Here is a 24,780-nt window from a genome sequence, read left to right as displayed (position 1 = left end):
TCTACGGTCATTTCTGGTATTTCAGAGTAACGGTTGTTATAATCGGATCATGTTTTTGTGGAACCGTGGACACAGTTCAGTTCTAATGCCATCTTTGATCTGACCAAAGACATTTTGCACATAGAACCGCAGATTTTGTCAACATACTGAGTTTCTGCAGCTTTGGTTTGAATTTCATCCAATTCTTGTGGACAGTCTGGGTCCATCAGGACAGCCCGGTTCTTCTGGACCGTGTTCAGACATGGCTTCATCCCTGTCATCCTCTGTAGAGGGGAGGATGGATTCCCCCCCAGAGGTTTCAGGTGGAGTCGCTGCCCCCGTCATGCTGATGGGGATGCAGAGGCAGACCCCGCTGTAGCTTTTGGTTTGACCCATCCATGGATTTGAACACAAACCTGAGGGAGACACTCTTCCCTATGCCACAGGGGTTCACACACACTTTCCCAGACTGGCGAGCTCCTGTCCACCTTAGCTTGCAGCAGACCGTTATGTTACAGATCCTCATAGAATCTGAGTCTAGGTCGTGTGGTCTCTGCAGCAGTGTGACATTTGAAATGAGCTCATTGTGTGAATCAAACTCAAACCTGTCACGATGTTTGGAACAATGAGGAACAATGTTTGTCCGTTTATTCCTTTCACATTAAACCCATTTAGAAGCTTTTGGAAATGAGATGGAAATAGTTCCTCTAGTGAATCTGCTTCCATTCACATTCTATGAACAGAAGCAGATTTATTCATCCATGAAAGTTAGTCGCTGCATTTGACCCCTCCCCTTGGGAAGTGGTGAGCTGCAGAGGAACCATTTGCTGATTAACCCCCCCCCATCCAAACCCTTAAACGTCAAGCATTTGGGGGAACACTGAAATGGGGTCAGACACTCTACCACAGGGCCACTGAGCTGGTTGCAAAGTGAAAAGGATCTTTTATGTCCTCCTTTGTAACCTGATCACCTTTTGAATAAATTAGCCTTAGAGCTGTGCTGCACATGCTCCCTAATAAACTCCAGGATCCAGTCATGTTTGACTAGAATTATTCATTTCTTCATGGAAGGGTTGCCCATCGGTCTTGAACAGTGTAGAACCCGTTCTTCCTGGGGTCCATAATCTGATTACTTGGTTCAAACATGGGGTTCAGTTGCTTTTGTGCCTCAATATCAGAGCAGAATTTGGAGAAATCGTTCCTAAAGAAAGAAAAATGTTGACGCATGTCCTGTTTCCAGTTCTGGGAAAAGGCCCCATCCAGCTGTTGACGCTCAGAGATCCCACCGCTGTGGTGGCGGCCAGCAGGTCCGGCGGCCTGGTGTTCCTGCAGCAAGCCAACACCAGCGCCCCTGCCGCCGCCGCCGCCGTCTTCTCCCAGTTCATGATGACTCCAGGCCTCAGCAAAGCTCGGCGACACGGTGAGTTTACCCCGACGCTCCATGACCCTTCTCAGGAATCTGTCTGCTTCACTGCAGCAGCTGGAAGAGGACCGACAAGACCGTTGACTGTATAGAGAACTGGACTGAGCGAGTGTGACGTCACCCATAGAAAAGGCTTTCCTGCTGGCTCGACAGTGATTGGTCCCAGTCAATGTTTCTATGGCAACTACTGTCACCAATCACGAGTGGCTCGAGAGACTCTGTCAATCAAACGATCAAGATGGGGGCCAGCAGCTATCACATGCTTTTACTGAGGCATCTGATTGGTCAGTTTATAGCTTGAGTAACCTAAAGTACAGAAAAAAATATCAAGAAGATGTCAAGAAAACTGTATCAGAGCAGGAATGGTTATTCTGACCAATAGAATGAGCCGGCAGGTACTTCCTGTTTGGAACACCAGAGGGGAGGGCTCAGCTAGTCCAGATCTCAGATACAGTCAATGGCCAAGACCTTTCAGGATGAAGAACTCTCTTTCTCACTGGGCAGATCCGTCTGATACCAAACGTTTTACTCAGATTAAAAAAAATGCATTCTAAATAAAACAAATCAAATTACAAATGACAATTTTACCATTAGTCTAACAAACAATGATTCTTCACTGGTTGAACTGAATGCTGAACACATTAAGGATTTATGTTTTCTTTGACGTTTGTGAGCTGGACAGGAACACGCCTCTGAAACAAAACTCTTTTTGCGTTTTTTTCACCTGTTGTCTGCTCCATGACTTGTCCAGATTCCTCCCGGGTCTCCTTTGAAGCGGCAGAAAGACCCAACTACTTCCTGCATGCGAGTCAGACTGGACAAATGAGGCTGGCCAAGTGGGAGAACAGTGAGAGGTTCTGGACCGGAGCCACATTCATCATCCGCAGGAACACCTGGATCCCGGGTTTCGACTCCTTTGAATCCCAAGCTAAAGCCGGTTTCTTCCTTCACGCCAAGCCGTCACGGGTCCACCTGCTGAAGTACAAAGCCACGGAGAGCTTCCGCAGGGCCACGCTGTTCCGACTGGCTGGTAAATGCACAACCCTGTCAGAGGGTGTATGTCTGCAGAGAGGCTGTACGTCTGCAGAGACGGTGCGCGTCTGCAGAGAGGCTGCACGTCTGCAGAGACGATGCGCTTCTGCAGGGAGGCTGCGCGTCTGCAGAGACGGTGCGCATCTGCAGGGAGGCTGCGCGTCTGCAGAGACGGTGAGCATCTGCAGAGACGGTGCGGGTCTGCAGAGACGGTGCGCGTCTGCAGAGACGATGCGCTTCTGCAGGGAGGCTGCGCGTCTGCAGAGACGATGCGCTTCTGTAGGGAGGCTGCGCGTCTGCAGAGACGGTGCGCATCTGCAGGGAGGCTGCGCGTCTGCAGAGACGATGCGCTTCTGTAGGGAGGCTGCGCGTCTGCAGAGACGATGCGCTTCTGTAGGGAGGCTGCGCGTCTGCAGAGACGGTGCGCTTCTGCAGGGAGGCTGCGCGTCTGCAGAGACGATGCGCTTCTGTAGGGAGGCTGCGCGTCTGCAGAGACGGTGCGCATCTGCAGGGAGGCTGCGCGTCTGCAGAGACGGTGCGCATCTGCAGGGAGGCTGCGCGTCTGCAGAGACGGTGCGCGTCTGCAGAGACGATGCGCTTCTGCAGGGAGGCTGCGCGTCTGCAGAGACGGTGCGCGTCTGCAGAGACGATGCGCTTCTGCAAGGAGGCTGCGCGTCTGCAGAGACGATGCGCTTCTGTAGGGAGGCTGCGCGTCTGCAGAGACGGTGCGCTTCTGCAGGGAGGCTGCGCGTCTGCAGAGACGATGCGCTTCTGTAGGGAGGCTGCGCGTCTGCAGAGACGGTGCGCATCTGCAGGGAGGCTGCGCGTCTGCAGAGACGGTGCGCATCTGCAGGGAGGCTGCGCGTCTGCAGAGACGGTGCGCGTCTGCAGAGACGATGCGCTTCTGCAGGGAGGCTGCGCGTCTGCAGAGACGGTGCGCGTCTGCAGAGACGATGCGCTTCTGCAAGGAGGCTGCGCGTCTGCAGAGACGATGCGCTTCTGCAGGGAGGCTGCGCGTCTGCAGAGACGGTGCGCGTCTGCAGAGAGGCTGCGCGTCTGCAGAGACGATGCGCTTCTGCAGGGAGGCTGCGCGTCTGCAGAGACGGTGCGCGTCTGCAGAGACGATGCGCTTCTGCAGGGAGGCTGCGCGTCTGCAGAGACGGTGCGCGTCTGCAGAGACGATGCGCTTCTGCAAGGAGGCTGCGTGTCTGCAGAGACGATGCGCTTCTGCAGGGAGGCTGCGCGTCTGCAGAGACGGTGCGGGTCTGCAGAGACGGTGCGCGTCTGCAGAGACGATGCGCTTCTGCAGGGAGGCTGTGCGTCTGCAGAGACGGTGCGCGTTTGCAGAGACGGTGCGCGTCTGCAGAGACGATGCGCTTCTGCAGGGAGGCTGCGCGTCTGCAGAGACGGTGCGCGTCTGCAGAGACGGTGCGCGTCTGCAGAGACGATGCGCTTCTGCAGGGAGGCTGCGCGTCTGCAGAGACGGTGCGGGTCTGCAGAGACGGTGCGCGTCTGCAGAGACGATGCGCTTCTGCAGGGAGGCTGCGCGTCTGCAGAGACGGTGCGCGTCTGCAGAGACGGTGCGCGTCTGCAGAGACGATGCGCTTCTGCAGGGAGGCTGTGCGTCTGCAGAGACGGTGCGCGTTTGCAGAGACGGTGCGCGTCTGCAGAGACGATGCGCTTCTGCAGGGAGGCTGCGCGTCTGCAGAGACGGTGCGCGTCTGCAGAGACGGTGCGCGTCTGCAGAGACGATGCGCTTCTGCAGAGAGTCTGCACGTCTGCAGACAGAGAGCCTGCACGTCTGACTCAATAAATGTCTGATGCGCCGGAGCTCCTCCCTGCACCGTGGACTCAAAGATGCACTTCTTTGCTATTTTAAAATGAAACCCCAGAAATTACAGTTCTTCCAGAAAGCTCCTTTATCTGTGTGCAAACTTGGTGTTTTTGTTTGTGCCCAGGTCCTGGTCCAGACAGCCAACCTGGTCCTCGGTGTCAGTGGAGGTACGATGCTTGTGTCCGCCCCTGCTTCAGGACCTGCAGCGACCCGTCGGCTGAAGCTTGCACCGGGATCCCACAGTGAGACCTTTGCCATTCCAGTGAAAGTTCTGTCAGAACAAATGCCAAACACACTCCAAACCCTTCAGCCTTTTCTTCAGTACAAGCTATAAAAGATCCAATTGTTACTCCTTAAAAAAACCTTTGGGTGCCGACAGCCTTTGTTTTATTTAGGACCTTAAGAAAACTTAAGCTTTAATAAAACGTAGAAATTATTTATGAAAGTGTTAATGGCCGATGAAGTGTGCATTACCAGAAATTACACCATGGTCCGGGTGAATTCTCGAATTTGATTGGCTGCTGGGTGTGCATTAAAACGTGATAATCCACATTGAAAATGTAGACTTAAAAAAGTAGTTCCGGTCACATAGCCTAAATGTTCTGTATCACTGCTCTGGCCTCTTTGAAACAAAGTTTATCTTCATCATCTGGACAGAAACAAACGGGAAGAGGAGAACTTTCTCTCTGATCTTTACTTAACACATCGTGATCATTGATATGGCTTTATATGGCTGGACCTTGACTGCAGCGGTGGTGAGGCACTGCACCACGTAGCAAATAGTCCGCTTTTTGTGAAAAAAGCAATTCAAACGGAAAAACTAACAAGAATAAAGGACTAAAAACTGACTGAATATTTATTTCTTTTGTAAGTGACCGTGGTATAAGCGGGTTCATGGCCTTTGAAGTGTGCATTATCAGAATTGAACGCACGTAAAGCAACAGCGTGCGTTCATTTCTGATAATGCACACTTCGTCAGCCATTAACCCTTACTTAACGCACGCTGTGGAGCTGAATCATCTGATGCAAAGTAGAGAATGGTTGCTTCTGTGAGGTGCGTTTATTCTGATAATGCACACTCCAAAGGCCATTTACCTGCTTATACCATGTTACGTGGTAAGATGCGTTATCACGGTAATGTGGCAAGTAAAGTCATATGTATGCTGGTGGTCATGATGTGTTAAGTAAAGCATCAGTTCTCCTCTCACCGCTTGTTTCTGTGCAGACGATGAAGATGAAGTTTGTTTTAAAGAAGCCGGCGCAGTGACTGGAACTACTTTTTTAGGTGTACATTATCACTGTGGTTCATCAGGTTTTAATGCACACCCAGCAGCCAATCAGAATCGAGTATTCACCAGGACCATGGTATAATTAATGCTAAAATACCCAAAGTCCTTATGGCCTTCTTGAAAAGTAAACGGGCTCCACTTGCCACTTTACATTCTCTTAAGAGTACAGTCAGAGGATTAATACGCTGAGACAATAATATGGTAAGACAAGCATCTACTTTTACAGTTAGAAATAATCCACAGACTAGTAAAGTCTGGATGTCTGTTCACAGCAGAAGAGCACATGTGACACTTTTTAACGTGTAATTAAACAGAATGTGGGACATATTGTTCATATGTGTCATTGCTTAATTACAACAGCAAAAACTTCTCAGTCCCTGTTGTTCTGGAATGAAGGACCTGCAGATGAGCTGGTCTGTTTTTAAGAAGGGACTTTCAGTCGTGCAGAAGCTCAGGACCCGGCAGGTCTCGGGTTTGTGGGACAAACCAACACAAACTGGATCGGTCATATCTCAAAGTGTGCGCGAAAACACTGAATCCACAGTTTTTGTCTGCAAACACGTCCTTTGTGAAATGATTTCTAAAAATGATAGAACTCAAAGATGGTGATTTTTTTCTCCCAGGATAATTTAAACCATTCTAAAAACTTAGAGATGTTTATTCTAATGAACAGTTAATTAGATGTTAAGTCTTTCAAAGAGAATTAATACTCAGATCATTGTTTTTGGATCATAACAGTAAAGAAAAATGCCTTTTTGCTTGAAGGTTTATTGGGTCATGCCCTGTGGCGACCTCAGATCTGAATTTATTGAATGCTGTCTGAATTGAATTGAATTAACAGGCAGAAGTTTGTTAGGGATTTTTCAAGAAATGTCAGGATTTTATCTAAGATTCTTTGTTTTCCCGCTTTAGTTTCAGAAAATTTGTTAAAATGTGAGTTAAATGTGTCCTTGTTGGTTTTAAAGTTCTTTATTTTTTGTCACAGAGTGGAGGGCTGCCTTCCTTTCTGCCCCCCACATATGGTCCTGGACGAGGTTACCCATCGGTGCGTCTATATGGAAGACTGTAAGTGCTCATTTAGGTGTTGCAGAGGATTCTCATGCACATTATTTTTACCTCAGATGAGGCTTCTGGGTGCAGTGAACAAAGACATGAAGGTAGCTGCTGTTAGAGGAGAGGATGCACACGACAGGGTTATATGGAGGTAGCTGATTGGCTGTGGCCCCCCCGAAGGGAAAAGCTGAAAGGAAAAGAAAAGGAGAGAATTTTAGAAAGCTTTCCTGTCAGTCTGTAGCTACGTTCCCACCGCCCTCTGCAAAGCGCGTTTGAGCCACCACTTCCAATGAAAAGGCTCTATAAAGAGGGGAATGTGCACGTTTCGTGCTCATGAGCTCTAAGCTTTCACAGACACGTGTCGCTATGCAAGTTTTCTACGACCCTTTTTGGGCTCTGTGCGTTCATTGAATGTGAATTGAAGTTAAACTGTTTGAACTTTGGCCACTCGGGGAACGGATCAGGAGGATCAAAGTAGACAACAGATGGATGCTGAGTCGAGGTTTATTGTATGTCTGTATGTTTCAGAATAAGGCGCTTTGTGTTTCCAGCAAATGAAAGGCACAGTACAAATAATTAAAGTTAGAAGTTTAGAGTTGGAGGCCGGACAGTTGGCTTTGAGTGGGGCTATCGGATAGCTCAGAGCCGGCTTGGTACAGAGCCAGAGGTCCAGATAGCAGCATAGACCTTCCTAGTGACGTGTGGATGGCATCCCTTGTAAGTCTTGGTTTGTGCCAACAGATTGAAAATTGATCATGGAGGAAAAATGTATATTTGCATTTGATCCCCTGCCAGAATTATGTGACACCAAGTCTCTCATGTATCTGAATAGAGTTGTGAAAGAAAAAGTCTGGAGCAAGTTCTGTGTGGTTTGCACCACTTCCAGCGGACATGCACTAGTATCGGGTAGCAACAGTCCGGTGGGAACACCATGTGGTACATGCGTGTTCAAGAATGTGCTTTTAGCCCATGGTGTACGTACCATAAGGCTTGAGCTTCTTTCACTACCTTTTTGCTCCTCTAAGGCGTTGTTGCTCCGTCTCGCTGGTTCTTGTCAAACGATTATTAGAAGAACATTTTGCTTTCCTCCATTGACTCTGTCTTTGAGGTGGTGCTGATAGTGTTGGGATGTCTTTAGTATGATATTACTCTTTCCTGTAACAAAGTAGTGTAAGACTATGTGTAAAATGCCAAATGAATTTTGAGTTATGTTTTACATGCTTAGAAACTTGTGCTTTACAACAAAAAAACTCCCAAAATCAATTATTTCAGAATTAGAACAGAGGGCGGGAGCAGTTAGCAACTTAGTGCAGCAATTACAAAAGGCAAAGAGGTAAATACTTGTATAGCACTTTTCTACTCCTTACAATCACTGTCCCAACTACACACAGTCACACACACTGATGGCGGCTCCGCTGCCGAACATTGGCACCAGCCTTCCACCAGGGGCAAGGTGGGGTTGACTTGCTCAAGGACACATCAACCCCTGCACCACAGTCGCCCTTAATCTTTGATTAACTTAAATCAGTCACCTATATAATGCTGTTATTTTAAGTTTTTCTTTTAACCCTTGTGCTATCCTATGACCCCCCCCCCTTCCATTGAGGTGTTCTCCCTACCATGACAAAGGTGGATAAAGGTGGAAAGATTTCATGTAATCCATGGCATTGGGCGACCGTGGTGCAGTGGTAGGCTGGTCGACCCATGATCGTAATATTGCAGGTTCGATTCCCGCCTTGCACGCTCATGTGTCGAAGTGTCCTTGGGCAATACACTGAACCCCACCTTGCCTCTGGTGGGAGGTTGGTGCCAGTGTTCGGCAGTGGAGCCGCCATCAGTGTGTGAATGTGTGTGTGCATGGGTGAATGGGACTGTGACTGTAAAGCACTTTGGGCCTTCGAAATAGGGTAGAAAGCGCTATATAAGTATACACCATTTACCATTTACCATTACCATCACAAATCCTTGAAGATAAAAGGTTCAGAGCACTGTCTAGTGGGCCTAGATGACCCAACTCCCAATGTTAACGTGCCTAGGATAGAACAAGGGTTACAGCAATTTCTTGTTTTGTTTTGTGTTTTTCTGTGTTTTGAATGTAGAAATTCAGAAATTTCACAATGAAAGTTCCATGTGTCTTCAGTTGAAATCAATAGTTGTCTTTATCAAAGTAAAAGTTTATCAAAGTAAGTTCATAAGTAAAAATATGTAAGATAAAAATGTATTCCAATAAATTCATTCAAATGTCAATGCAATCAAACCATAAACTTGTAACTCTAAATCAAGTCAACTTGGTAGTGCTACTCAGCTTTTCTTTTCAACCCACAAGCTACTTCAAGAACCATATTTTCCCCTCTGGTGCAGTGCTTTTCTAAACGTTATCATTTTTTTGGACAAATTTCAGGCTTTGAGATTCCAGCTGGCCATGTGCCCACGACACCACCGGCTGCAGCCTTCTCTGCTCGTACCAGCCCAGGAACATCTACTTCCACCTCTTCCATGAAGACCACCATCTATACCACCAAGCCCAGCTCCCAGCCTGACACCGTCACAACCTCTAAAGCTTATGGACCTTTCAGTACAAAGGAGTCTCCGCTTTCTCCAATCAGACACCCAACTGCGGTGGAACCACTCTCTAGTGTGGTCGTGACTGAACATCTGTCTGCCACTTCATCAAATACAACAACAATCAGATCACCAAGCACCACAGTTAGCCCATTTACCCCCTCTAGAACCATGACAACTGCTACAACTTCAACTACAACCACAGCAGTACCCTTCAGAACTTCAGTGGGGGGTTTGACCATGAGTAGCATTTCTACTGAAGTATATACAGAAGACAACATCACAGAAACAACGGTAGGAGCCTATCAGGTGGGAAAATCTTCCACCCCAGTTCTTGCTACAGTCTCAGAGCTTTCTATACACAAGGCAACTGTTCCCGGTACAGATGTCACTGTAGATACAGGAACCAGCACCAAATCTACAACTGTAAAGGAACTACCCACAACGCCACCTGCCATTCTGCCTGGTGTACCCAGTGAAGCATCCACAACATCTGGATCAGTTTCACCTCTTGCAGAAAGAAAAACTATATTCATGCCAACATTGCCTTCAGAAGAGAAAATACAGTCAGTCACACCAGTGATACCATTCAATACCAATAAAACAACACAGCAAACATTACCTACAGACCTCTATTTGGTGAACTTTACCACAACCACAATTCCCAAGCTACTTCCCACAAATTCCACCCACATCAAACCTGCTTCAATGGCTGCCTCATCCATCACTACAAACTTGAAAACAACAAGGGAAGTGACCATAACAGAACTCCCAGAATCTAAAATTTCTGGAGTTTCCACAAAAGCAGCATCTCCTCTTTCAAGGATTACGCACACAACATATCCTGCCTCCTCTGTATTCTGGCATGGAGCTGCCCGAGTGACTGACAAAACACCCACAAGTGGTGTGACCTCTAGACCCCTAGTTGTTCCTGAGAGTTTCAACATGTCCACAAATCTTTTCACCACACAGTCTACCACAATATCAGTGTCTCCTACAGAAACAACCGCTACACCATTGTCAGAAACAACAGAAAGCTCTACCTCTCCTGTCACTACTGATCAAACTGCCAAGCCATGGCATCCTCCCCATAGAGAAACCTCCTTTACCACCGTCTACAAACCCACTGTGAAGGCACCATCAGAGGTCTCTTCAGAAAGTGTGGTTACCTCCACTACAGTCCCTCAACCTCCAGTCACACCTACAACAATTCTTACCTCTTCCACAGGCAGAACAACCCAAACTACAACATCAGAAACTCCAACTGCAGAAAGGGGAGCCACTACAACCAGGAAACTGGTTACCACACAACCGATGCCTGGTACTATTAAGAGCCCCCAGACCACAGCTTCAACAACCCTACTACCACCCACTGTTGTCAGCACTACACTCAGGCCTGTAGTTGCCCAAAGAATTACAGAAGTATCACATGCTGAAACAGGAAGACTGCAGTTCACAACCAAAGATACAACTCCTCCTCCTCCACCTGTCTATCCTCTGTCAACAAGAATCTCAGACGTAGCTAAAAGCCCAACTACTATCCAGGACACAGTCATTACTCTGCTAGTGTCCACACCAAAATCTGAACCCACTACAATACCTGACACCACCAAACAGACAACCACCTCCAGGACAACAGCCAGTGTACCTGTAGCCACAAAAGTTACCTCGAATATTACATCAACTGGCAGGTCAACCATCAGACCCACCACTGCCAGTTTTATCACAAGAACAAAGCCATCAGGAGAAACCACTACATCAACCACAGTTGGACCATCAACAGTGGTACCAAGTCACAGCCCCGCTATCACGTCTAGAGTGTCACCTGCAGCTGTAGTCAATGCAACAACACATAGCAGTACAACAGATCTTCACCTAACCACTATAGTTGCCTCAGATCCCAACAATGTGCCAGGCCCCTCATCTACTTCTACCCCCATAGTAACCACTAGTGAGCTCACTTCATCTGGGAGAGTCTCCCCAGCCAAAGAAGCTTCTGTGTCCCTTTCAAAAGTGCTCACACCTACACTAATTTCTGAGATTTCTGGTTCCAATACGACTTTAGCTCCATCTGACCCCACAGACAAAACAACAGCAGCTCTTGGAGTCACTAGTCCCAGTATAGTTGTGCCTTCAGCACCTGCAGGAGCAACCAGTTATAAACCAGAGGATACAACACCTTTAACTGTACCACCTTCAAGGATGTGCACTGTACGTCAACTTTAATTTGATTTCACAGATCTCTGAATCAGATCCACTTTTAGATTAGCTCTTTTCTACTGTTTCATTGTTCTGTTCTATTGTCTCCCAGCCTCCATATGTGGAGATTGTGGATGAGTGCACCAAGTACATCTGCGTCAAGAACCAGCTTGTCCTGTTCAACAAGTCCCAGAGCTGCCCTTTCTCAGCTGAACCGCCAAATTGTGGCTTGCTCGGTTTCGCAGTTTTAGTCAATGGAGACAAATGCTGCCCTAAATGGGACTGTCCATGTAAGGACATGCACGAACATTGTTATTTCTGAGAATTTCAATTCTCAAAATGTAACCAGGCTTACTGTTTTCCAGGTCGATGCTCAATGTTTCCTGATCTAAATGTGATCACATTCGATGGGAACAGTGTTGCCATCTACAAGGCGGCCCTGTACATAGTTACCCAGCTGCCCAATGAAACTGTTACTGTGATGGTACAGGAGTGTCCTGCTGACTCAGAGTCTCTGGTGAGCGACTCCTCCTTCATTTCAGAAAGAGGTTGTATTACTGAGAAACCAAAATTAACTGTGCTGGTAAACATGAAAAGGTCTACTTTCTGAAAGCTCCATAAAACTGAAATTATCTCTAAAAATCAACTTTCATTGGTCAAAACAAGGTTTCTTTGACAAGATGAGCTGTGTTTTCCCACCAATCATGAATCAAGTTCTACCTAATGCTGACCTGTTTTCTTACCAAACACTGGATCATATCCAAAGACGTGGGGTTTCTTTGTGGTGATCTTATTAGGGGTGTAACAAATCATTTTAGCAAAGATTCAATTCATATCACAATGTGTGGTTGGTGATACAAGTCATTGTCGATATCGGTTCATTTTGAACAATCCGATTCACTGACCTACTGTAAACTTAATCATCTTTGGCCAAGAATTCAACCAGTGTGACTCAGAGATAAATACATGGTTACTGAGCAGCGCTGCTATCACATGTGTGTTGTCCCATGTGATGCGCTTGGTTGTTTTTTTTATATAATAGTAAAGAAAACCTACCACGTCTCAATCTAAATGGTAAATTCCAATGATTTGATTTGAATTATTTTATTCTGAAACAATTTTATAATGGTATAGGTTGGTTTGATTCGATTAGCAACTTGGCTCTGACAGATTTATCTGGTTGGATTGTAGGAATATAAATCGATTCATGGTATAATCGTTACACCACCAGTATTTAAAATGTAGGAATCAGACAGGGTGCAGCTTGTGTGGTGATCCTACAGGCGTCCTACAGTCACTTTTGTATCATGTGCACACCGCTTGTGTGCAGCATTTGCAGGCGGTCAGTAAGGAGCCGGTACTGGGGTCAAGACACCGTACAACAGCATCACCAGTACGTCCTAAGCGCCTGTAACTTACAAATACTTTACAAGACACTTATCACACGCACAACAATGGTATATTCCCTTAAGGTGGTTGAACGAGCCTCAAGAGAATTAAAAGACACACCTGCACTCTCTTTAAGATGCAGCTGTGTGTGTGTGGGTGAATGGGAATGTGACTGTAAAGCACGCTGGGCCTTAAATCCAAGGTAGGAGTGGGCGATACTGGGAATTTGGGTATTGATCAGACATCAAGTAATTACAAGGCGAGTATCACCGATATCAATACCGATGCCAATACTTTTCTTGAACTGTTTGGTAATAGAATAATTTTGGCAATACACCTTTGTTTTTGTTAATTAATGTTATTCATGTTAATGCATGAGAAAACACAAGACGGAGACTTTTGGCAAAAAAATGTTAATTGACTAATTCTAACAATGTGAACGGGACATACGTATATATGTATATGAATAACAGCATAATACAGTAATAACAATTTTAAATAACGGTAACTAGAGCAAAATTTAAAAAATTTAATGGCAGCAGTGTCTCAGGTGGTCGAGCAGGTCGTCCAATGGTTGAAAGGTCAGCGGTTCGATCCCTGCTTCCCCCAGCCAACCGTTATTGTGTCCTTGGGCAAGACACTTCACCCCCCCTGCCTCCAGTGTTGCTCATCTGGTGTGTGAATGTGTATGAATGTCCCGGTGATGGTCAGAGGGGGCGTTGACCTGGCAGCCACGCCTCTGTCAGTCTGCCCCAGGGCGGCTGTGGTACATCAGTAGTTAGTCAGTAGTTCAAGTATGAATGGATGGTGGACACATTGGAAGAATTTTAAGTGTCTGGAAAAACAGATAAATCTAATCCATTATTACTATAACTAATATTGAATTAAGTTGTCAGAATAACAGCACCACAAACAACTATTTAAAAATAATAAAGGCAGTAAAAAATATCAAAGACACTAATGTAAAAAGTGAACAAAAGCAGCTCTGTCATAAATTGAAAACTCTAAAAATACTGCCTTTGATGCAAAGATGTTGCTGTTTAATGAGTCCACTCTCTAATGAAGCAGGAAGGGGAGGGGCAAGTGTGTAAGCAGCAACGACAGAGGGGGGGGGGGGGGGGGGTGCGCTGATTACACAGACAAACGATGTTGCCAGATTGGGCAGTTTCCACAACTTAGGCACGTATTTACTCAAATTTGTCTGTTTTTGCCCAATATGGCAACACTGGTTGACTGAAAGATGGTGCGGTTGCATGAAGTCTGTGTGTAAATTCCAGCTTATTACTGTACATATTGAAGAAAAACTGCTATGAAAGTACCGATCTCATCACGCTATTATCAATACTTCACCTTCGTATCAATACTATCAATATTCTGATTAATACACCCATCCCTAAAGCAGAGTAGTAAAATGCTATATAGGTATTTACCATTTATCAACAAATAAAAAAAGTTAAGCCTAACCTTAACCGAAGCCTTCTATGCATTTAAACAAGCATCTAGTGACTCTTAAAACTGCGTTGGAAAAGCCAACACTTTACAAATTCATCTGCCTTGTTTTCTCTCCCAATAATAAGCTTCTCTGGAACTTCACCAACCTGTGTCTGGTGTCACTTAACATCACTCACCAATCCAACCATGTGCTCATCAACAGGCTGCAAAGAAGGGTAAGAAATACTTCAATTCTGTTCTCCAACATGAATTTACCCATGTATTTATAATGGGAACGTGTGTTTATTTTAATGTGCTAGCTCTACGTCAACACGCGGTACGCTAAAGCCCGTTTCAAGAAGTATGGCTTTGAGATATACGACACAGGAAACATGTACCTGATCCGAAGCCCGGCTGGCCTCAAGCTACAGTGGTACCACAGCACCGGCATGATGGTGATCGAGACAGACAGCAAGGTTCCAACAATGGGCCTCTGTGGTGAGATGAGAGTGAACTGTCTCTTTTTAACACGAAGCCGTAATGCTGTCAGCTTCTCCTCTGCTAGCTCTTCTTCTAAATGTAGAATTAGAGTTAAGAAACTTCCTCAAGGGCTTCTCATTGTCTGGCTTATTCCCTTTACATTTAACTTGATTGAAATTAGGACTAACAATAAAATACCATATTGCTGTGTCACAATGAGACTATGCCTGCCTTGGGATTGGAAGAGTCTGAGTTTAACCCCTTCATGCTATATGCTCTAATTTGCAACATACCATATGATCCGAGACTCTTCCCCATCACAAAGTGGTTAAATTCTTAGTGAGTTATTCCACAGACATCAAAATGGGACCTATGGCCTCCTACCTCCACAGTCACCAGTAGATGTTAGTTTGTCGAAACCAGCAGATGCTTCCCCAGTGGGGCCATGTAAGACACACCTCGCTCCCTGCTCCCCTCCACGACCCCCCAGGGGCCTGGAAAACCCCCAAACCCCGTATCCGTACAGGTGCATGTGACTTAAGCTGCGTTCACACAGAGCGTGTTCACATTAGACAAGCAGGGAGGGGCTTCTTCTTCTTTTGTTTTTGTACGGTTTACTGGCGCATGTCCTCCACCAACAGTTAGAAGAGGCGTAGTGCCAAAGGTCAAAGCGGTGCAAATCTGGTGAATCTTGCTTCAGGCTTTTTCTTTTCAGCTCTGTTCCGATTCATCAAAGACCTGGTGTCATATAATTCTGTCTGGGCACAAACCACAATCCAAATGGCTGGCACTTCTCTGAATTGAAAGGGGTCACAATCCACACGTCATTGGTCAAAGTTTGAGCTTGTTAAACATTCAACACGGGTTCAATGGACGCACCTTTTGTACGTAGAGCCTGAAAACGGTAAAATGTCCATAGTTATGCACGGATGCAAGAGCCTGACACAAGTGGGGGCTTAAAGGTGCGTTGCCGAGGGCAGTGGGGACATAGTTTGAGGCTTAAACACAGCGCAAAGGTATCCGATTCAATTCAATTCAATTCAATTTTATTTGTATAGCCCAAAATCACAACAACAGTCGTCTCGATGGGCTTCGAAGTAAAACATGAAATCAAAAGGATCACGAATACAAAGAGTTCAATAGAAAAATACTAAAATGAACTAACAAACTGACTAAGCTATACTGGCATCCCTGCCCTTAGACCCCCCTTCACGGTAAGGAAAAGCTCCCAAAAAAACCGGATTCCGGAAAAAACGAAGAAACCTCAGGGGTGCCCACATGAAGGAGGGATCCTCCCCCAGGACGGACAGGCGATTTACCAGAACTCTTAGAGAAGAATTAACTTATCTAAATCTACAACTACATATATAAAAGTCCAGCAGACGAGCTTCATCCAGCCGTGGTTATCGGGACAGTCAAAGGCGCGAGTCGAGCCGGAGACAGGAACCACAGCCAGGTGTAGGAGCAGGAGCAGAGACGAGGTACTCGGTCAGGAACTGGAGCACGGATGAACCAACTGGAGTCTGGAAGCACTCCCACTCCCCAGGAGGGGAGAGGAAAAGAGGGACAATACATGAATCACTGCACCAAACAGAGGCATGGAGAACTAAATGATAAATTATGATCAAGAATAGAGGAGAGGAAGGGTAGAAGTAAAAAAGGAAAGAGGACAGAACCCCAGTGTACCATAGTTACCCCAGCTTCAACTTCTAGCAGCCTTTTAAAAGAAATAGTTATTATTAAGTTTAATTTAAACAAACTAACATTAAGTTAAATAATCTCTGAATACTAGCCAGTCTGACAATAATCCTGTCCAAAGAGGAATGTTTTCAGTCTAGCTTTGAATGTAGAAAATGAGTCGGCCTCTCTTATATGAGCTGGGAGTTTATTCCATAAGACAGGGGCTTGGTGGCTAAACGCTCTACCTCCAACCGTACTTTTACCAATTCTAGGAACCACAAGCAGTCCTGCATTTAGTGAGTGAAGTGTTCTGATTGGTTGGTAAGGGACTATGAGGTCCTTAATATAGGACGGGGCCATTCCATGTAAGGCCTTATAGGTTAACAGGAGGATCTTGAACTTAATTCTAGAATCAACTGGGAGCCAATGGAGCGAAACTAACACAGGAGTGATGTGATCTCTTCTGCTGGTTCCTGCTAACAATCTAGCTGCTGCGTTCTGAACAAGCTGGAGACTTCTTAAGGAACTCTTAGCACACGCTGCTAACAAGGAGTTACAGTAATCCAGCCTCGACGTAACAAATGCATGGATGAGTTTTTCAGCATCACTCTTAGAAAGTATATTTCTGATCTTAGCAATATTCCGCAGGTGAAAAAAGGCAGTTCTACACGCCTGAGATATATGAGCCTTAAATGATAAATCCTGGTCAAGTAAAACCCCAAGGTTTCTAACTGTGGAATTGGGGGCTATACTTATACCATCCAGGGAGACTATCTGAGCAGACAGAGCATCTCTGAGGTTTTTAGGACCAAGTATAATGACCTCAGTTTTTTCTGGGTTCAAGAGGAGGTAATTAATTGTCATCCAGGTCTTGATGTCACTGATGCAGGCGTTCAGTTTCTCTATCTGGTCATTCTGGTCAGGCTTCATGGATAAATACAACTGCGTATCGTCGGCATAACAATGAAAATTAATGCTGTGTTTCCTGATTATGTTTCCTAGGGGTAGCATATAAAGCGTAAACAGGATCGGTCCTAACACTGAGCCCTGTGGGACTCCATAGTTGACTCGAGTGCACTGAGAGGAATGGCCATTTACATTAACGAACTGATACCTATCAGACAGATAGGATTTAAACCACTGGAGAGCAGATCCTCTGATCCCTATGTCCTGCTCTAATCTATGGAGTAAAATACCGTGGTCGATAGTGTCAAAGGCTGCACTGAGGTCCAACAGGACCAGAATAGAAAGTAGTCCCTTTTCTGAGGCCAATAACAAGTCATTAGAGACTCTAACTAGTGCAGTTTCCGTACTGTGGTGAGGTCTAAACCCCGACTGAAAGTCTTCAAAGTGGCTGTTGTCCTGTAGGTGGCAGTAAAGCTGCTTAACTACAACTCTTTCTAGGATTTTAGAAATAAAGGGCAGGTTTGATATCGGTCAAACCTGCCCGATGAGCCAAAAGAACCATACTTTGGAACTGCAATCGCTCATTATGGTATAGATTGGCTACAGGATGTTTTCCCAGCTTAACATTAAATTGTACACTCAGTACATATGGCGTACACTGACGTGCTGTTGTGAGAAGTTTAAAAAAGTTTTTGTTTCATCAAACTTGTATGAACATGTCAGGTGTCTGCGATGGAGACCCAACAGATGACCTCACCCTTCCCAACGGTTCCGTGCTGGGAGCAGGTGAAGATCCAGCTCTATTCATTGACAGCTGGCAGGTCTCCAACACCACCAGCTACATCAGCCAAAGCCGTCGACGGGACCTCAACTGCTCCACCAGTGACTGCTCCACCTGCTTGTCCATGCTGGAGAACGCCACGTTTACAGCCTGCCACGCCTTTGTAAGGGACACCAGCTCTGAACTCCGTTAGGGTGAAACTGTCTGATATGGAGGAGCCATGAAAACGTTTTTTTCATGAGCCCATCTGGATCTAAGGCACACATCCTTGAGATTGATTGTTTTTGTGTTCCAGGTGCCTCCCAGCACCTTTTGTGAGGTTTGGGTGCGAGACTCTGAGTACGTTAATAACCAGTGTGTGGCTCTGGCTGCATATGTGGCATCTTGTCATAAGTTCAACATCTGCATTGAATGGAGGAGACCGAACTACTGCCGTAAGAAAAGCTTTTTCAGCTGCCCTTTTTTCTAGAGCAAACATTGGTTTTAACAAACGGGAGCAGGACTCACATTCACTGTGCTATGCCTAGTTGTGGTATTATATTACCCAGCCTGAGCTAAGTGGCAGTGGGAGTTGTACTACCAACCAGCAAGTTATGAGGTTTTTCAGGTTATGACGCCATTAAAATCGCTTCATACATTTCTAAGGGATTACCTATGGAAACAGCAGATGTATAAATGTGATTCTTTGATGTGTTTGTGGTTTGTTTTTCAGCCTTCATATGTGCCGCCACACTTCGGTACCAGGCGTGTCTGCCGGCATGCACCTCTCAGTCTTGCCCGAATCACGACTTCGATGCAGATCCAGAGCAGTGCTCAGGCTTGACTGAAGGCTGCGTCTGTCCTGAGGGAACCCTCCTCCATCGACAGTACTCTGCACTCTGCATCCCCCCTGAGAAATGCGGTAGGTTCAGCTGCAAACAGCTCAGCTGTGGACGCTGAACTCCTACTTAGTGGCTGCTGGATTGAAAGCTGGATTAGACATAAGCTTGGTTTGTACAGGTTAAGGTGTTGATAGTTTTGGATTGGGCTTGCAGTGAGCAGCTCAAATCACTTTTATGATTTATTCACATCGGACATCATTTGCACGTCATGGGCGTGGAGTTTCAGCGTTAAGTCTATACTTCACTCCGTATTGCTCTCATATTTCCTCAGGTTTCTTTGGCTAAAGCATCTGTTTAAACAGAAATGTAAATCTGTCTTTCCTTTGCTGTCTTCGGGATCCTTGTCATCAGAAACCAAAGCGTCTTGGTTCTTCTGTGGGCAGATGTTCAGTCACTCTCATACTGGGGGGGGGGTGTTTGTGTGCAGCCTGCACAGACAGTGCTGGTGTTCCCCGCGCCAATGGTGAGGTCTGGAAAGCCTCCCGGGACGGCTGCTGCATGTACCGCTGCGACAATGACACCATCCTGCCCGTGCAGGACGACTGCTCCCGTTTGCCTCAGCCTGTGTGCCAGCGGGCTGGAGAGATGATCATCAGCATGGCCCACGAGTCCAGCTGCTGTCCACATAAAGTCTGCCGTGAGTCCAGGAGAATCTCCTGTCAGACGTGTTTAAAGCAAATGCTGGATGAAGCAGTTTGTAATGTGTTGATGCGATGTTGATCTGACTCTGCAGTGTGTAACCAGAGCCTGTGTGACCAGGTGCCCCCCATCTGTAAATATGGGGAGAAGCTGGTGTCGTACCACAGGGAGGACTCCTGCTGTCCAGACTATGTTTGTGGTGAGTTTCTACTGATACTGTTGATGGTGGTGATGGAAGTTTGGACTCTACTGCAGTGCGTGAAGTGACTGGACAGCCAGAGTGGGCACACCAGGCAAACCACAGTGGATAACCGTTGGCGTGAGGGTACGGTTTGTTTGGTCAAAGCGAGCAGGACACGGCTTGTAAAGCTGGGACAGGGATGGTTGGGTGGACTCTGGTGTGGTCCGCCTCTGCTGTGACATTCTGTAAAACATTTCCCCTCATGTTCCTGTCAGTCATGCTAATGTCTTAGAGTCTCAACATCTTAGCATAAGAATACTGTGCAATCATGACTGTAGCCATGTTGTGTAGACAAATCGTAGTGAGGAGCTTAAAAAAGGCTCTTACCTCCATGTTTGTCAAAGCTCTTCTTTCAGTTTTCAGTTACGACTCACTGCCACAGGTGGCATAAAATCCTGGAGCCAAATCCTCCTGAGCAGTCTGGAGCTTTTCTCTCACACTTGAACAAAACTCTGAACGCATTTCTCTGTGTAACCAGCTCTAGACCTGCTGTCACGTCCTGTGTTTCAGAGTGTGATGCTGGACTCTGCGTGGCAAACATCCCCACCTGCAGAGAGGATCAGACCCTCGTTGCCACCAGAGCGGACGGCAGCTGCTGTGTGGCTCATATCTGCAGTCAGTTCCCCTTCAATGCTCTGTCCGTCCTCCGGTGAAGGACCAGCAGCTTGACGGTTGTTGGTTCTGTTCTCTGCTTCCTGCAGTGTGCTCCTCCTGTTTGCTCACGGCCCCTGTCTGTCAGGACGGCGAGGTGATTGCTGTCAACAACGCCACCACAGATCGCTGCTGCCCCGTTTACCAGTGTGGTGAGCTCACACACATTCACAAAGGCTGTCCCCCTCCTAGTCAGATTTTCCTGCACTCCCTGCTTCTAATCACCTGGATCAGGTGTTTTTGCCAGTTAAGTGGCTACGAGTGAAGGGCGACTGGGAAACACGGGACACGCCCCTCAAGCTCCCTGATCTGCCCCTCAAGGTGCCTGATCTGCCCCTCAAGCTCCCTGATCTGCCCCTCAAGCTCCCTGATCTGCCCCTCAAGCTCCCTGATCTGCCCCTCAAGGTGCCTGATCTGCCCCTCAAGCTGCCTGATCTGCCCCTCAAGCTGCCTGATCTGCCCCTCAAGCTCCCTGATCTGCCCCTCAAGCTGCCTGATCTGCCCCTCAAGCTCCCTGATCTGCCCCTCAAGCTGCCTGATCTTCCCCTCAAGCTGCCTGATCTGCCCCTCAAGCTGCCTGATCTGCCCCTCAAGCTGCCTGATCTGCCCCTCAAGCTGCCTGATCTGCCCCTCAAGCCCCCTGATCTGCCCCACAAGCTGCCTGATCTGCCCCTCAAGCTGCCTGATCTGCCCCTCAAGCTGCCTGATCTGCCCCTCAAGCTGCCTGATCTGCCCCACAAGCTGCCTGATCTGCCCCTCAAGCTGCCTGATCTGCCCCACAAGCTGCCTGATCTGCCCCTCAAGCTGCCTGATCTGCCCCTCAAGCTGCCTGATCTGCCCCTCAAGCTGCCTGATCTGCCCCTCAAGCTGCCTGATCTGCCCCACAAGCTGCCTGATCTGCCCCTCAAGCTCCCTGATCTGCCCCTCAAGCTGCCTGATCTGCCCCTCAAGCTGCCTGATCTGCCCCTCAAGCTGCCTGATCTGCCCCTCAAGCTCCCTGATCTGCCCCTCAAGCTGCCTGATCTGCCCCTCAAGCTGCCTGATCTGCCCCTCAAGCTGCCTGATCTGCCCCTCAAGCTGCCTGATCTGCCCCACAAGCTGCCTGATCTGCCCCTCAAGCTCCCTGATCTGCCCCTCAAGCTGCCTGATCTGCCCCACAAGCTGCCTGATCTGCCCCTCAAGCTCCCTGATCTGCCCCTCAAGCTGCCTGATCTGCCCCTCAAGCTGCCTGATCTGCCCCTCAAGCTGCCTGATCTGCCCCTCAAGCTGCCTGATCTGCCCCTCAAGCTGCCTGATCTGCCCCACAAGCTGCCTGATCTGCCCCTCAAGCTCCCTGATCTGCCCCTCAAGCTGCCTGATCTGCCCCACAAGCTGCCTGATCTGCCCCTCAAGCTCCCTGATCTGCCCCTCAAGCTGCCTGATCTGCCCCTCAAGCTGCCTGATCTGCCCCTCAAGCTGCCTGATCTGCCCCTCAAGCTGCCTGATCTGCCCCTCAAGCTGCCTGATCTGCCCCTCAAGCTGCCTGATCTGCCCCTCAAGCTGCCTGATCTGCCCCTCAAGCTGCCTGATCTGCCCCATCCAGCGTGCACATCAGGTCCAGCACGTTTCTAAAGTTAAACCTAGAGTTAAAGTCCCAGATGTCTTCCCCACATTTGTGTTCTCTCTCAGTTTGAAGGCTTGCTGTCCCGCATTAACCAGAGAGGGTAAAAATAAAAACAAAAACAAAAAAAATAGGTGAGGCAAGTGAGGCTCTGCCTCACCTGTCATTGTGATAAAATAGAAAAACCTAGCGGCTTTGTATGACGGCGCAAATCCGCTTTCCTCTGGGACAAAGTTTGCTGGAATTAAGAGGTATGATAGTCAAAAGAACTGCACTTGGTGGTGTAGTGGTTAGCTCTGTCACCTTACACCAAGATCAGCCTTGTTCAAATCCCAGTTGGGGCCTTCCTCCCTGAACATGCCGTTTTTTTCCCCTGGGGACCACGCCTTCCTCCCACAGTGAAAAAAACATCCTGCCTAGATGAATTGGTGACCTTGGGTTATCCTGAGGTGCGAATGTGTGTGTTGCACTGTGACGGACAGGTGAAGCATTAGGGGAGGCCCCGCCCTCTGACATTAGTGGCTGAAATAGGCTCCAACAACCCTGTGACCACAAAGGGCAGGAAGCTGGTTGCTATGGCTACTATGTTGTCATGACTTTCTTCCTGTCACAGGACGGAGGCAAAAAAGTTCTGTCTCTGATCATTTTGTTGTGTGCGTGTGTTGTCAGTGTGTGAGCCCTACAGGTGTCCTCAGCTCAGCTGTCCTCTGGGGATGTCGGTGGTGGCCATGTCCACTCCGAACCGCTGCTGTCCAAAGCAGACTTGTGGTAGGACACTCAATGCCGCCAACATGTAACCATTCAAACACAGAATCTGATACCCGGACTCAAAGGAAAATAATGCTCTCTGTTTTCAGAATGTGCCTGTGAGAAGATCCCTTTCCCAAACTGCCGCCTGGTACGTCCTGACCATGAACACCAAGTCCATTTCCAGCCATTGACTTTGCATCTGAGTGGAAAGTTTCTGCGCTTTGTCCGTGTGCTCTGCAGGGGGAAACTGCTCAACTGGACCAGGCATTTTTGTTTGACCTGCAGAACCCGTGTTCCTGTAAAAGATACAGGTGTGGTAAGTTCTCCAGAGGATTTCCTAATGAGGAAGCTGCCAGCTGACTGAGACTAGTCTGGAGCTGCAGCTACCCGAACTGTAAAGGAAGCGTTAAATTCCCACCCAACCATATTTTTTCTTTTGTAAAATCCTTCCCAGTGGTCTTTTAAATATGATTGTGCCATTTTTAGCCAAAATTTAATAAAACATTTTCTAGGACATATTTTATGCCCAGTGGCAGTAGCACAATAGAAATTCAATTGCGGTTTGTGGGCGGGACTGTTGCCTCAAAGGAACTCCGCCCTCTCCCCATCGCTGAGAGCTCTGCTTCCGCTCACGCACGGGCTTATAGCCTCAAGCTAGCATTAGCGGTGCATAAATAATGACCAGCAATATTGGATCAATCCAGCCTTACAGTTTTGAGCCAGAGGCCAGCTTGGACCTTAACCAAGGCGGGCCCGGTTCTGCTCAAGGGGGGGAGGAGCAGAGTGGAGAAGAGAGACTTTGACACAACCATTTCAGTGACTACCTCGTTAGTCTGAGCTTTTTCAAGCATCCGCTTTTCTGATCCAACGCAAATTGAATGGAAAAATTCTCTGAAACGCAGTTTTAATCATAACTTCTTTTATATAAGGAAACGCGGAGCACATCTGCCGACCGATAGAATGAGTCTGACGTGGACTCAGCGTTGTGGAGTATGCATGAGTCATAGTTTCTTCTAATGTTTAATAACTCCTCGCGATTATACACCAGAAGAGAGTCGATGGTCGATGGTAAAAAACAATATATTATACAAAAAGCTGAGCAGAGCCAAGCGGCTAACCAGCCACCCCGGCGCTGAGCTCCCTCTTTCGTATTTCATATTACTACGCATAGAAAACAAGACTTCCTTTTATTTATTAATGTTTACATTCTAAATTCTCTACATGTTATGCTTCAACTTCTCTGAAAGAGAGAAGCTCCACTTCTTGATGTCCACTTAAATCACTGGGTAGTTAGCTCATCCTTGAGGACCAGCCCTAGTCTGAGATGCCTCACCTGGGTTTTAGGGGGTAAAATGTGCTGTTTGTGTGTGTGCAGTGCGCGAGGAAGTCTGCGTGTTTGGTGATCGCAGTGTTCTGCAGCCAGGCCAGACTCTGCTGGAGCACAGAGACGGGGGTCTGTGCATCACCAGGCAGTGCAGCCACGCCCGTGACCCGGCCAGCGGCTTCTACCTGCTCCAGACATCCAGTGTCAACTGCTCCGCCCACTGCCAAGCAGTAAGACCAGCACACAATTGTACCCCAATACACAGCAGTACACAACAGTACACTGCAATACACCAGTCTAAAATATTACATCCCAGTAAACAACAGTTCACCAGAACACACGAGTGCACTACAGTAAATAGAAGTCTAAAATTGCACAAACCAGTACCATGCTCCACAACAGTACACCAGTATACAAACGTGCACAACCGAATGATAAAACCCACTAATGCACAACAGTACATGCCATTGCCCATATAGTACACAACAGTGCACCACACTACATTCTAGTCAACAGCAGTACATACCAGTGTAAACTGCAATACACTAGTGCATTAGAACACACAGTAAACTACAATACAGTACCCCTGCACCAGTAGACAATAACACATGCCAGTACACAACTGTACATCATTCCACTACAGTACAGACCAGTTC

The 24,780-nt window shown here is 47.3% G+C and overlaps 1 protein-coding gene across 3 annotated transcripts in view; it reads left to right on the top strand.

The window, feature by feature from the left end:
• Positions 1 to 24,780, top strand: part of otog (otogelin) — a 104,092-nt gene that overhangs the window by 64,281 nt on the left and 15,031 nt on the right. For all 3 annotated transcript variants that reach the window (XM_023951366.2, XM_078944111.1, XM_023951367.2), the window contains exons 32-51: positions 1,220 to 1,399; positions 2,154 to 2,432; positions 4,393 to 4,510; positions 6,543 to 6,622; positions 9,012 to 11,383; positions 11,484 to 11,661; positions 11,737 to 11,888; positions 14,338 to 14,427; positions 14,512 to 14,689; positions 17,981 to 18,201; positions 18,334 to 18,472; positions 18,751 to 18,939; positions 19,347 to 19,556; positions 19,653 to 19,757; positions 20,310 to 20,414; positions 20,501 to 20,602; positions 22,720 to 22,818; positions 22,908 to 22,948; positions 23,041 to 23,116; positions 24,176 to 24,354. In XM_023951366.2, the coding sequence (XP_023807134.2) occupies positions 1,220 to 1,399; positions 2,154 to 2,432; positions 4,393 to 4,510; positions 6,543 to 6,622; positions 9,012 to 11,383; positions 11,484 to 11,661; positions 11,737 to 11,888; positions 14,338 to 14,427; positions 14,512 to 14,689; positions 17,981 to 18,201; positions 18,334 to 18,472; positions 18,751 to 18,939; positions 19,347 to 19,556; positions 19,653 to 19,757; positions 20,310 to 20,414; positions 20,501 to 20,602; positions 22,720 to 22,818; positions 22,908 to 22,948; positions 23,041 to 23,116; positions 24,176 to 24,354 (5,093 nt within the window). The remainder of the gene's footprint in view (positions 1 to 1,219; positions 1,400 to 2,153; positions 2,433 to 4,392; positions 4,511 to 6,542; positions 6,623 to 9,011; positions 11,384 to 11,483; positions 11,662 to 11,736; positions 11,889 to 14,337; positions 14,428 to 14,511; positions 14,690 to 17,980; positions 18,202 to 18,333; positions 18,473 to 18,750; positions 18,940 to 19,346; positions 19,557 to 19,652; positions 19,758 to 20,309; positions 20,415 to 20,500; positions 20,603 to 22,719; positions 22,819 to 22,907; positions 22,949 to 23,040; positions 23,117 to 24,175; positions 24,355 to 24,780) is intronic.

The sequence above is a fragment of the Oryzias latipes genome, chromosome 3 (genome assembly GCF_053564925.1).
Source record: "Oryzias latipes strain Hd-rR chromosome 3, Olatipes_Hd-rR_3.1".
Taxonomy (NCBI): Eukaryota; Metazoa; Chordata; class Actinopteri; order Beloniformes; family Adrianichthyidae; genus Oryzias; species Oryzias latipes.
The sequence above is the reverse complement of the archived record's forward strand: the minus strand, read 5'-3'. Positions and strand labels throughout refer to the sequence as shown.